Source organism: Nerophis lumbriciformis, linkage group LG05 (genome assembly GCF_033978685.3).
Source record: "Nerophis lumbriciformis linkage group LG05, RoL_Nlum_v2.1, whole genome shotgun sequence".
Lineage (NCBI taxonomy): Eukaryota > Metazoa > Chordata > Actinopteri > Syngnathiformes > Syngnathidae > Nerophis > Nerophis lumbriciformis.
Window position 1 is genome coordinate 8,265,001 of NC_084552.2, and position 14,907 is coordinate 8,279,907.

At 40.7% G+C, this 14,907-nt stretch overlaps 1 protein-coding gene across 5 annotated transcripts in view; it reads right to left on the reverse strand.

Annotated features, from left to right (window-relative positions):
* The window catches only part of ptprz1b (protein tyrosine phosphatase receptor type Z1b), a 186,972-nt gene that overhangs the window by 37,520 nt on the left and 134,545 nt on the right, over positions 1–14,907 (reverse strand). For all 5 annotated transcript variants that reach the window (XM_072913141.1, XM_061961324.1, XM_061961325.1 and 2 more), the window contains exons 4-10: positions 13,180–13,331; positions 13,014–13,109; positions 12,238–12,304; positions 11,972–12,129; positions 9,923–10,070; positions 4,183–4,367; positions 2,929–3,055 (exon numbers count right to left, since the gene is read on the reverse strand). In XM_072913141.1, the coding sequence (XP_072769242.1) occupies positions 2,929–3,055; positions 4,183–4,367; positions 9,923–10,070; positions 11,972–12,129; positions 12,238–12,304; positions 13,014–13,109; positions 13,180–13,331 (933 nt within the window). The remainder of the gene's footprint in view (positions 1–2,928; positions 3,056–4,182; positions 4,368–9,922; positions 10,071–11,971; positions 12,130–12,237; positions 12,305–13,013; positions 13,110–13,179; positions 13,332–14,907) is intronic.

Genomic DNA, 14,907 nt, shown 5'->3' on the forward strand with positions numbered 1-14,907 from the left:
CTAGTATGTTCACTACTTTATTTAAGGACTAAATGACAATAATAAACATATGTTTCATGTACACTAACATTTGTTGTTACAATAAAGACAATAATGACATTTTTTTGTGGTCCCCTTTATTTAGAAAATTATGGAAATACAGTTTGAAGACAAATAATGCTCTGTTAAACCACTAATGCTAACATAAGCTTGTGTTGTTGTTACATTTTGGCTTTGAAACATGTAACTGTGAGCAAGTTGCAAACAGACCCTTAAATGTTGTTTGATTGTTTGTGCTATGGCGCCATCTTTTGGACGAATCCTTCCATTTAGTGCTTTCAACCGGAAGTAGTAGTGCCGTCCATAGCGTTTCTACTCGTGTGGATTCTTCATTCATCACTCCAAGCAACGTTTGTAAGTTTTACAATGTAACTAAAACAATGAATACTTCCTAAAGTGTCCCATGTGTGATGTCTGTAGGAGTGATTTCATGCATATTTGTACCTGCTATCATAATGTTATGAAGCTAGTGACGTTAGCATGAGCTAACATGCTAACACGTTTACGAGTGTCTGTGTTAGTATTAACTTACAATGGCATTCTTTTTGTATTGTCTCACAGGGAGACAGAACAGGATCAAACATTACAGGGAGACAAAACAGGATCAAACATTACAGGGAGACAGAACAGGATCAAACATTACAGGGAGACAGAACAGAACCAAACATTACAGGGAATACAGAACAGGATCAAACGTTACAGGGAGACAGAACAGGATCAAACATTACAGGGAGACAGAACAGGATAAAAAAATACAGGGAGACAGAACAGGATCAAACATTACAGGGTGACAGAAGAGGATCAAACATTACAGGGAGACAGAACAGGATCAAACATTACAGGGAGACAAAACAGGATCAAACATTACAGGGAGACAGAACAGGATCAAACATTACAGAGAGACAGAACAGGATCAAACATTACAGGGAGACAAAACAGGATCAAACATTACAGGGAGACAGAACAGGATCAAACATTACAGGGAGACAGAACAGAACCAAACATTACAGGGAATACAGAACAGGATCAAACGTTACAGGGAGACAGAACAGGATCAAACATTACAGGGAGACAGAACAGGATAAAAAAAATACAGGGAGACAGAACAGAACCAAACATTACAGGGAGACAGAACAGGATAAAAAAAATACAGGGAGACAGAACAGGATCAAACATTACAGGGTGACAGAAGAGGATCAAACATTACAGGGAGACAGAACAGGATCAAAAATTACAGGGAGACAGAAGAGGATCAAACATTACAGGGAGACAGAACAGGATCGCTGACGGATTTGCCAACTTCCAGTGCCCCTTACAAAAAAGGTGAGATACAGGTAAACGCTGGGGGGGAAGAAAACAAAAATTCAGTCTTAGCCTGGGCCCCTGGAGAGGGGGTCCAGACTTAGGCCAAGGAGAAAAAACCCCATAGCCATAGCACACATAAGCATGTGTGTAAGCACTATATATATGCACTAACGCAGACAAACTATTTTTAGCGGCGCATTGATCACACTATGCTGCTATATTGACATGTTGAGCCGCTACATCGCCTCTGAGTTGGTGAAAGTCAATTCTAGATTATAAATCTATGCCTCTCACCTGGATAGTAGAAGGTTGTGGACATAAACCCACAAGTTGGTCAACTTTGACATCCAACATAGACCCGGAGATGGCCAGAAAGACACGAAAAAACGTTTTGTCTTGTTTTTGTTTTTCTTTGCAGACAATCATAAAGTAAATAGTTGTCATCAAACACATGCAAACACACGTAAATGGTGTGTCACGATTTGCGCTATGGCGCCATCTTTTGCACCAGTTCGCTCACTGCAGGTGCCGTCGGTTGGGTTTCCTGCTGTTTAAAGCTTTGAACCGGAAGTAGAAGTGCCATTCTGTCTTCTAGTCGTCCATAGCGTTTTTACTCGTGTGGATTCTTCAGTCATCACTCCAAGCAACATTTGTAAGTTTTACAATATAACTAAAACAATTCTTACTCACTAAAGCGTCCCATGTGTGACGTCTGAAGGAGTGTTTTCATGCATATTTGTACCTGCTACAATAATGTAATGATGCTAGCATCTTTAGCATGAGCTAATATGCTAACTTATATTCTTTTTGTATTGTTTCACTTTCACAAATTCCTTAGTAAATTCACCAAAATGTCACTGTGGAGTTTATGAGTCTGTTTAGCTGATTGGAGAGCTAGCTTGCATGACCATGACTTCTGTTTTGTTGGATCAGCCGTTTTACTGCCGTGTTACTGTCAGAAAAATTGTATGTAAATTATCAAAAAACTTTCGGTTCTCTGAGTTCCCAATGAACAGACAAGAGGCTGTCTTTGTTGCACCAAGCAAAGGCTTGGAAAATTCCATTGTGTACGATGTGAGGAGACGGGAGGGGGTTATCTATTGTGATCCAAGACTTGCCCAAGCTGAATCCAGGACCAGCCCAAGCTTGAGGCATCTTTTTCTTTTGTGTTAATGTGACCGAAAACAATGACTGTTTACATACTCCCCATTTCTTTAGAAACAGCTGTTGTTATGTAAACAGGGAAAGTCCAAATAAAAAGAGGTGGCGTACAATCTTTCGCCAGAGCGTGGGTGACACTGTAAGAGGTTACAGGTTGACACGTTTCTCCTCAATTGAGTCAAAATTGAATTCTGCCTCTGTTTGATTGCTTCTTGTCTTGTTTAATAGATGTCATCAGTGTTTCAACCTGACAGTTACAGACTCCGTTTGGAAACAATTAAGGTATGTAAATAAATATTCACAGAATATTTTTGTGTAAATAACTCATTTCACAATGTATATATCTGCGACTTATAGTCCGGTGCGACTAATATATGGAACATTTTTCTAAAAATACGCGGGAAAATACGGTGTGTCTTGTACCTGGCTCCTCTAGCGGCATGTCCACGATGATCTGGTCGCTCCATCTTCCTCTCAGGCCGTTGGTGCAAACAGCGATGACCTGAACCACGTAGCTGCTGTTGGACAGCAGGCCGGGGATGATGGCTCCCTGGGAAGGAACACACGGTCAACAACGCCCCCCAGCACATTTCCGTTCTGAATAATCACGTATTGTGCGTGCTGAGCTGCTCGCATAATGTGTGATCCCTCCCTTTAGAAGCAGCCTCAGCAATATAACTAGGGAACGTCCTAAACAGAATAAATAGAGGAGAGCGTGGGCTGTTCCTCAGAGCACAGGGTGAGACTGTAACTGAGTGTGCAGCTCCATGCGTTCTCCTCATGAGCAAAATTGAACTCTGTCTCTGCCTGATTCCTTGCTCTTGTTCTGTTTAATAGATAGTTCGGTGCTTAAACCTGACATCCTCTGTTCACACTATCTCAATGCTTGTTAGTAGAGACTAGGGTTGGCCCTAATTTCGATACTTTTCTAAATAAAGGGGGGGTTTTAATTGCAGTTTTATCTTATTGACAGTTTAGTTAAGAAACAATTATCATTAATTTAGTTTGTTTACATTTATTTTTATGAGTCACCTCGCATAGTCCCAGTATATTTGATTAGTACTTACTTTCTGATCAGCCTGACCTAAGCCTAAGGTTTTTGTGTTAAATAAATATTATTTGTGATAAACACATGCTCTCATGTCACTTGACAAGGTAGTAAGTAGGTTAGATACCATTATTGGATATGATTCAAATCAAGAGGAGGGTTACTAATTCAGTGTTAATGTTTGAGTGGGTCCCGGGCCCCTCTGTAGTGGAAAACCTACCTACACTAGGCCACCTGCTCAGTGGCCTAGTGGTTAGAGTGTCCGCCCTGCGATCGGTAGGTTGGGAGCCCTGGCCGAGTCATACCAAAGACTATAAAAATGGGAGCCATTACCTCCCTGCTTGACACTCAGCATCAAGGGTTGGAATTGGGGGTTAAATCACCAAAAATGATTCCCGGGCGCAGCCACTGCTGCTGCTCACTGCTCCCCTCTAATCCCAGGGGGTGAACAAGGGGATGGGTCAAATGCAGAGGACACATTTCACCACAATGTGTGACAATCATTGGTACTTTAACTTTAACTTAAAAGTTGGGGTTAAGAACCCAGGACTTTCTAAACCCGCAGACCCTGAAACGAGAACACACTCTAATACGACGTTACGCCAATTTAGGGTGAAGGTGTGTCGTACCACGTCCTGGTCCCCGTCTGTTCTGTACTCCTGCTTCCTCTGGTCCGGGCCCTGCAGCCTCTCGTAGGTGACAGTGTACCAGTCGATGGTGGTGTCGTAGACGAAGCGGGGCCGCTCCCACGTCACCACGATGGTGGTCTCGTTCTGGGCGTCGGCTTGGACATTTTCCGGCGGCGAGCTGCAGGCTGGAGTCGACAACAACATCACGTTTGGCGTGGAGATGCTGATTAGTGTCGGACTACAACTAGAGTCGCAACCCAAAATGTCGAAAGAGCCATATTGGACCGAAAATACAAAAACAAATCTGTCTGGAGCCGCAAAAAATGAAAAGCCATATTACATACAGATAGTGTGTCATGAGATATACATTGAATTAAGAGGACTTAAAGGAAACTAAATGAGCTCAAATATAGCTATAAATGAAGCATAATGATGCAATATGTACATATAGTTAGCCTAAATAGCATGTTAGCATCGATTAGCTTGCAGTGACCAAATATGTCTGATTAGCACTCCACACAAGTCAATAACATCAACAAAACTCACCTTTTGTGCATTTATGCACAATGTTAAAAGTTTAGTGGACAAAGTGAGACATAAAAAGGATAAAACACGTCCTAGAAAGTAGGGGGGAGTTATACATGTAAACAAACTAAGGTGAGTTCAAGGACCACCAAAAGTAGTAGGACAAAACGGCGCTTGCCAAATACTCGAATTAGTGAAGCATGTTTAATATAAACAGTAGGGATATGGGAAAAAATCGATTCGAATTCGAATCGCGATTCTCACGTTGTGCGATTCAGAATCGATTGTCATTTAAAAAAAAAATCGATTTAATTTAATTTTTATTTTATTTATTTATTTTTAATTTAATTTAATTTTTTTTAAATTAATCAATCCAACAAAACAATACACAGCAATACCAAAACAATGCAATCCAATTCCAAAAGCAAAGCCGACCCAGCAACACTCAGAAGTGCAATAAACAGAGCAATTGAGAGGAGACACAAACACCACACAGAACAAAGCAAAAGTAGTGAAACAAAAAGGAATATTATCAACAACAGTATCAATATTAGTTACAATTTCAACATAGCAGTGATTAAAAATCCCTCATTGACATTATCATTAGACATTTATAAAAAAAAATTAAAAAAAGAACAATAGTGTCACAGTGGCTTACACTTGCATCGCATCTCATAAGCTTGACAACACACTGTGTCCAATATTTTCACAAAGATAAAATAAGTCATATTTTTGCTTCATTTAATAGTTAAAACAAATGTGCATTATTGCAATCAGTTGATAAAACATTGTCCTTTACAATTATAAAAGCATTTTACAAAAATCTACTACTCTGCTTGCATGTCAGCAGACTGGGGTAGATCCTGCTGAAATCCTATGTATTGAATGAATAGAGAATCCCTTTGAACCGGGAAAATATAGTTTTTGAATTGAGAATCGCCTTGAATCGAAAAAAAAATCGATTTTGAATCGAATCATGACCCCAAGAATCGATATTGAATCGAATCGTGAGTCACCCAAAGAATCGCAGCCCTAATGTTTAATATAAACAGTGTGATTTATAACAAATAGGGAGGTTTGTGTCATGTTTGTCCTCCTACAGAATAAAACAAAAAATATGTTTTTTCCCCCTCATCTTTTTCCATTTTTCATACATTTTTGAAAAGCTCCAGATAGCCACTAGGGCGGCGCTAAAGAGACGCATGCAGGTTGCTGACCCCCGAACTAGACGGATGCTCGCTGGAACTTAGTAGGAAGTGGTAGGTGTGTGTGTAGGTTTGGCTAAAATACTGAATACTTCATTTCAATTTCAATTTTATACACAAAGTACACGGAGTAGAGTCTGATCTACTAAAGCAGAGTTGTGCAAACCGCAGCCTGCGGGCCAATTTGTCTTCAATTTGAGACGGTACGAGTCCACCTGGCAACCTGGCCGAGCAGGCTGTTTATTTATTAAAACCTAAATATTTGTCTTGTATGTCAGTCACTCAGGCCAGTGACCATTGAGTGTACTTACTAGAAACTGCGTGCACAGTATTCACTTATATGACCCAATGCAAACAACCTTCCCTAGTCATTAAGCAGGGAAAAAAATCATTACAAGCAGCACAAAAAGTCAACACACACAACTAGGGTTGCAAAGGGGTGGAAAGTTTCCGGTAAATTTACGGAAACTTTCTGGAAATTTACCACGGGAAGTTAAGCTCCGGAAGTTTGGAAATTTTGACCATTTTTTGATTATTCAAAGTTGGACAGCGTCCATCTTATTGTGTAGAATAAGATGGGAAGCTTGTAAAAGACTAATGCAATGCCCCACACAGATATAAATAGTCAGCTAAACAATTGGAGTAGTCTCTAAAAGGATTTGACTGATGGACAAATGAATAGAAATAGGCTAGATGAATACATGAACAGTCAATCAGCATGCTAAATCCAACTATAACCTACATTCTTGTATGACAACAGAATGGCTAGCAGAACAGAAGGCAGAGGAAACTACACCTTTTCCTTTAGTATTTGCTACTTGAACTTTACACATCACAAAAAAGGTCAATTCGGATCGCTAACGTTGTTAGCATAAGTGAATGGGATTTAACATAGAGAAAATTAGCATCAAAGGTGAAGTCCTTGGGCTCAAATACTAGTGTGGCCTCAATAGCCCTGCTGTAGTGTGTCGCATGCTGGGAATGATCTGTGCATGTGATGGAAGAATGCACTGCACATGTGATGGAGGAATGCACAGTGCAGGGCTGAAATTCTACTGAATTTGCATTAAATCAGGTTGTTTTAGCTGATAATCATGCTGCAAGATCTAGCATGTTGCATTCAATGTTTATTCCCATTCATTCCCATGGAAAGTTTCCAACTTTGAATATTCCCGGAATTTTGCAACCCTACACACAACACAACCTGCTCACTGAACTTTGTGGATATTATTACAAAACAGCCAACCACCATAGAAGATTCAAAAGCACGTCCATTTAAATCCTCTGCGTCGCATGTTTGGCGCATTTTAGCTGCTTGATATTTTTGATTGATTACAAACTCGTCACGGAAGTAAACAAGGTAAGAGTTGAACTTTAATATACTTCAATTATAACAATGATATACCCATTATATTATGTACACATATATTATATATATATATCAGGGTTTCCCGCAGCGCTTTGTTGTTAAGGCGGCCGCCTTCACAACAAAGAGCCACCACCTAAACTAACGTCTTAACAAGCTGCTACGCTTAGTTCTGCCTCTGCAGCACCCAGCACAACCATCTGATTAGTTACACACAGAGCGGTAACAGCCAATCAGTCAGTGCTCCTGCGGTGTGGTGAGCAGAAAGGTGTTTAACAGGTATCTTTATAGGTATCAAGCATAAGGCAGCGGACTCTCCCCAAATTATAATAAACACCTCCAAGTCAACTACTAGTAACATCACTATGAGCCCGTTGACCTTCTAGAAACATAAGTGGCAGCTCAGCTTCCTCGCAGTCCTTGAGGTGAAAGCTAATTAGCTTTTAGCGGAACGTTAGCTCATTTTGCGGTGTGTGTGCGTGTGTGTGTGTTACGGACAGCAAAGTCCTGTCTGTCTGAGAGAAAGACAAGCATTATTGACCTACAGTTAACAACTAAGTTATTTCACTTTGCCTTTTTCTATGTTGATTGAGCTGTGTTGAAGCAGCAAAAAAGTCATTAATTTGACTTAGTAAATTACTAAGTCAAAATATTGACCTACTAAGTCATAATAATGACATACTTAGTATCTCAGGTGACTAGGACTGTTTTGTTTTTACTTTACAGAAAAGATAGAGATATATATCGTATATCGCCATTCAGCAAATGGAGCGGAAAACACAACCAAAGGTTATAGGCTTCTTCACGCGACGAAGTCGGCCTACTTCACCACAGTCTGTAGTCTATTGCCCCTCAGGCTGTGGTGGCAGCGACGAGGTGGAGACGTGATGGCGACAGGCCGAGTTACACCGATTCTTACACCCACCCACGCCCTTCTCCGGTCCCCTCCCCCTGGAGAGTCACCACCTTAACTCACACATTTTCTGGGGGAAACACTGTATGTATATATATTTTGCGGCCCCCCAGTCAAAATGTTTGGACACCCCTGTACTGTTTTTGCAGATATGAACACTGGTGCTGTCAAAATGATCGAGTTAACTCACGTGATTAATCACAAACAATTATTATCAATAACCATGAACACACTTCGATTAATCGAGTAATTTATTGTGAGCGTACAAGCTCGTTTACATTCACGGCTTTACGGTCAGCGATCGGATCGCCACATGCGTCAGGACAAAAAGGATTAAGGAGACTGTGACTGCTGGTTAGATTTCACTCCAAAATACTTCCTGAAAGAACTTGAGATAAAACTGTTATCAAGCGAATTTGTTTGGGTGCTGCTGATGGTCAACTCAGTGCGGCGTTTAGGCAAAGAGCGAGTATGTGCGGCTGAAGCCAGCGTTCAACAAATTTTGTTTACCGTAAACTACAAGCTGTTAGTTTTTTCCTACGTTTTGAACCCTGTGACCTATAAAACGGTGCGGCGAAGTTATGCATTTTTCGTTGCTGACGGCTATAATGCAATAGTTAAAAAAACAAACAGGTAAAACACTGATAAGGTGTTCTATTGTTTGTGCTATGGCGCCATCTTTTGGACGAGTTCGCATTCGCGTTCCTATTAGTGCTCTCAACCGGAAGTAGCAGTCCATTGCGTTTCTACTTGTACAGATTCTTCATTCATCACTATAAACCAATATTTGGAAGTTTTACAATATAACTAAAACAATTCTTACTGACTAAAGCGTCCCATGTGTGATGTCTGTAGGAGTGTTTTCATGCATATTTGTACCTGCTATTGTAATGTAATCAAGCTAACGTTATTAGCTAATATACTAACAGGTTTACCATTGTTTGTGTTAGTATTATTAACTTACAATGACATTCTTTCTGTATTGTTTTACTTTTCACAAATTCCTCAGTAAATTCGCCAAAACGTCAGCGTGGAGTTATTGAGTCTGTTTAGCTGATTGGAGAGCTAGCTTGCGCAGCTCGTGGGTCCATGACCATGACTTCTGTTTTGTTTGATCAGCCATTTTACTGCCGTGTTACAGACACCGTTTGGAAACAATTAGGGTATGTAAACAAACATTTACAGAATAGTTCTGTGTAAATAACTCATTTCACAACGTATATATCTGCGGCTTATAGTCTGGTGGGCTAATATACATGTAAAACATTTTTTTTCTCCTTAAACTTTAGTGGCTGCGGCTTATACACTGATGCACTCTATAGTCCGGAAAATACGATAGATCATATTTTTTTTAATATTTCCTAAAAAAACATTTACATTTTACATGAAATTGAATGTTTTAAAAATGTTTAATTTCATAGATGTGTGCTGCATAATAACATGAATGTGGAAGGAAATGAGTGTTTCTATGGCCACAGCACGCAGGAACTTCCTTTAAATAAGGTGGTCTGCACCACTTTTAATTGTACACGCGGTCTTAGTAGATCACACGCCCACTAATAAATACAATAAAGTAGTTTGCACACGCTGTTTAGCGCCTGCTATTTGGATCTTAGTGGTTGACTTGGCCTGAGTTCCACGTACACTGACTGTTCTGTTGAGTAAGAGGATGTTTCGACGGCTGAAACGGCACACGGGTGATGGAAAAGTGTGGTGCGTTCAAGGACGTACTGGGCGTGGGCACGTCCTCCACTCCCGTGAAGGAGGCAAACACCTGCCCCATGAACTGCTGCTGCTCCCTGAAGTTGTTCTGCAGGTAGTCCGTCAGCATCACGTACCCCGCCTGCTCCATGGTCATCACCTCGCAGAACACCTCCAGCTGCAAGGAGCCATTAGGAGCACAGTCAACATTTAAACATGAATAATAATTGTGTGGTTTGCTCCTGTTGCCAAAATAAAGTGTGTAAGAGGCTTGTGTTAGTGCCAGGCCAATAGAGCGCTCTGCTCTATTTTTAGTTGTCGCCTATGTCATGCCTGTCACTCTCATTTGCATCACGCACACGCGTATGCTGCAACAATAAATACACACAATTCTACTGTATCATGCTTTAGTCTGTCCGGAACATGGAGGTCCAAAGTGCAGCACAGGTATTTTTTTAACAGCCTTTAACAGTGTATATATATATATATATATATATATATACACATACATACATATTTATACATACATACATATATATATATATATATATATATATATATATATATATATATATATATATATATATATATATATATATATATATATATATATATATATATATATATATATATATATATATGCATATGCCAAATTTTCAAAGAGAACGGCCTACGGATCACGATTGAAGCCAACAAGCAAACCGTCAACTTCCTCGACGTCACTTTCAACCTGAGAAATAACAGCTACCAACCATTCACGAAATCCAACACAACACTCCAATACGTGCACCATGACAGCAACCACCCACCCACCACCACGAAAAGAATACCTACCGGAATTAATAAAAGGCTATCGATGCTGTCATCTAGCAAAGCTGAATTTGACCAAGCAACCCCCCCGTACCAAAAAGCCCTTGATGAAAGCGGATACAATTTCACCCTCACCTATGAACCCACGCCAGGAAACCAACCAAAAAAGAACAGAAAACAAAACAACATCATCTGGTACAACCCCCCATACAGCAAAAACGTCTCAACTAACATTGGCCACAAATTCCTCACTCTGATTGACAAACACTTCCCCAAAGGCAACACCCTAAGAAAAGTATTCAACAAGAACAACATTAAATTGAGCTACAGCTGTATGAACAATATACGACAAATTATCTCAAACCACAACAAAACAATTGCAAATGAGCCGTCGGCCCCCGGACAGAGCGACCCCAAAACCAACAAAGGCTGCAACTGCCGCAAGAAACCTGATTGCCCTCTCAACGGGGGGTGCTTGCAAACATCAGTTGTTTACCAATCTAAGGTAACACGCAAGGACATTAACACATCCGACACATATGTAGGATTAACCGAGGGAGAGTTTAAAACCAGATGGAACAATCACACGGCTTCTTTCAGGAACCAAAACCTGCGGAAAACCACAGAACTCAGCAAACACATTTGGGACCTCAAAGACAATAATGTTGAATATTCAATAACATGGCAAATTATTGCATCCAGCACACCTTACAATAGTGGTAATAAAAGATGCAACCTATGCTTGAAAGAGAAACTGTTTATTATATACCGTCCAGACCTGTCATCCCTCAACAAGCGCAGCGAAATTGTATCAGCATGCCGCCACAGACGGAAACACCTCCTAGGTAACACATGAGCCAATCACCACGCCCCTACGCCAGCCTGTACCCACCCACTCTGTGCCCTATATAAACCATGGTATGTGAATGTTTCCATTAAAATCTCCTGATGATTGAGGGAACCCCTCATGAAACAGGCCTGTAGAGATGAAGTAGTCTTGTGATTTTTTTCCCCCACACATGCATATATATATATATACACATACATACATACATACATACATACATACATACATACATACATATATATATATATATATATATATATATATATATATATATATATATATATATATATATATATATATATGTATGTGTGTGTTCCAATGCAGACTGAGCATGCAAAAGCAGTATGGAAGTGTGTAGCTGATTCTAGGTAGTGTGTACCTGATGCTAGAAAGTGTGTGCTAGGAAGTAGGACAGGACTGACCTGACTTTGGGAGATGTCCACAGGTTGCTTGAAGACCAGCCACTCCACCGTCTCCCAGCAGGGTGGAGACGTCAGCGAGCCGTTGTAGATGTAGTACTTGTCCGTGTTGTTGGGCAGCAACGACTGCAAGCTGAAGGCCTCCATTGACCCACTCTTACCTGCCCAGCAAAAGCATCTTCATACTGTACATATACTGTACATATACTGTACATACCATTTATTAAGAAATTATCCGTGGTTTCATGTCTTGGAGGGAGCCAACTCACCAAATCGACTCACGGTGTTGATGGCATCTATGAGCGGGTTGAGGTTGTCATTGTCTTCCAAGCTGATCTGCAGACAACAACAATTGTCCCATAACACACTATATTGCCAAAAGTATTTGGCCACCCATCCAAATGATGACAATCAGGTGTCCTAATCCCTTGGCCCGGTGTATCAAATCAAGCACGTAGGCATGGAGACTGTTTCTACAAACATTTGTGAAAGAATGGGCCGCTCTCAGTGATTTCCAGCGTGGAACTGTCATAGGATGCCACCTGTGCAACAATTCCAGTCCGGAAATTTCCTCGCTCCTAAATATTCCAAAGTCAACTTTATTATAAGAAAAGTGAAGAGTTTGGGAACAACAGCAACTCAGCCACCAAGTGGTAGGCCACGTAAACTGACAGAGAGGTCAGCATAGTACAAAGACTTTCTGCACAGTCACTTGCTACACAGCTCCAAACTTCATGTCACCTTCCAATTAGCCCACGTACAGTACGCAGAGAGCCTTGGGTTTGACACCTGTGACATAAATTATGCACTAGAGCCATCTAATGTTTTGGATTTGCCACTGCAACTTTGGTCATACTTGCAAATGAGACTCAGAAATTGAGTTATAGTTAACTTAATGTGAGAATGAAACAAGATAGCAGCTCATCTTTAAATGTTGCAAAAAAAAAAAAAAAAAAGAGGATTATGATCAAAAACACAAAAGTACGGAGAATGTGTTGAAATGTGAGCGGCGGGCGGCCATCCCTACGTCAACATGCTGACTTACCTGGAACAACACCGCTAACGCAGCGATCCTCCCCGACTCCCTGATGGCTTCGTCCAAACTTTGGACATCCTCCGGATCGTAGCCGTAGATTTGCATCTGAAATGAGTCCGTTAGCCAAAAGCACGGCTCCGGTTGTTTTGAAGGCAGGGTTTTTCTTTTGTCGTACCTCAAGTGGATATTTCATCCCGTTCAAGCTGTGCTCGGACCCTTCCAGGGTGGTGTTGCAGCGCCCCCAGTGGAAGGTGATGGTACCCACACGGAACCTGGAGCTCAGCCCTCCTCCGCTGACAAAGAAGTTTCCGTCCACAGCGATGGCCACTGGAACACAAACATGCGCTTTTAAGTACAGACGACAGATCAAAGGATTGGGTTTTTTCTTCAGGGCCGATACAGATAGCGATTATCAGTCGTCAAGGTGGACGATAACCGATATTTGGAGGTGATATCAATTTGCAGTAAAAGTTATTTAAACATGAATATTATATGTCAGTAAACAAAGCTTTAAGTTGTTTTTCGAACAATATTTGTTAAGAATTGTTAGAAACGGTTGAAAAATATGACCTGTGAAAACTTCCCAGAGAGAGGTGAAAATAGGGCTCTGGAAAACTGGGAATTCTAGGAATTCCTGAAATGTCTTTGAACTTGGAAAATGGTAGTTTGATTGTCCAAAGTGAGTGCAGTGTGTGGATGTTGGAACGCGTCAAATTGGTTGAGAAATGTAGGATATTGAGTCGATTGCATAGTGCCCATTCATTGTCATGGGGGAGAAATTCCTGGTAATTCTGGGTAATCAGGGAATTTTACAAACCGGGAAACATGCTGGCTTGAATGTCCAGGGTGAGTGGAGTGTGTGGATGGTGGGGAGCTCCAAATCGGATGACAAATGTGGGATATGCAGTAGATTGTATAATGCTCATTCATTTTCAATTGGGGGAAAATTCCAGGAAAATCAGGGATTTTGGGAAAGAGAAAACATGTTTTGCATTTGATATATGGGAAAAGTAGTGTGTGTGGATGGTTGAAAGGTTGAAATCGGGTTTAAAATGCCGCAAAATTTTGAGAATTTAGGGCATTGTAGAACTATAAATATGTGCATTCAATTCGAATGGGAATTTCCTGGAAATTTTGGAATTCCGGAAAAAAACGGGAATTTTTGAAAATATTGAAACTGGCACAATTGTCCCAGATGATATGAATGGGTTGGTGTTGGGATTTTTGGAATCGGTTGAAAAATGTTGACGTAGTTACAGTTTGAATGGAGAATGGGTATTTCTGAGTTCCTGGAATTCCGAGAAAACACGGAATTTGTACGAGAAAAAAAAGTAGGAACGTTTTTTTGTCCCAACTAAGAGGAATGCTTTGAAAGTGGAATGGCTACAAACGGTTGAAAAATATGGCCTGTGAAAACTTTCCAGGAAGAGGTGAAAATAGGGCTTCGGAAAACCGGGAATTCCTGACATTTCTTTGAACTTGGAAAATGGTGGTTTGATTGTCCAAGGTGAGTGGAGTGTGTGCATGTTGGAACGGTTCAAATCGGTTGAGAAATGTGGGATATTGAGTAGATTTTATAGTGCCCATTCATTGTCATGGGGGAGAAATTCCTGGTAATTCCGGGTAATCAAGGAATTTTACAAACCGGGAAACATGCTGGCTTGAATGTCCAGGGTGAGTGGAGTGTGTGGATGGTGGGGAGCTTCAAATCGGATGACAAATGTGGGATATGCAGTAGATTGTATAATGCTCATTCATTTTCAATTGGGGGAAAATTCCAGGAAAATCAGGAATTTTGGGAAAGAGAAAACATGTTTTGCATTTGATATTTGGGAAAAGTAGTGTGTGTGGATGGTTGAAAGGTTGAAATCGGGTTTAAAATGCCGCAAAATTTTGAGAATTT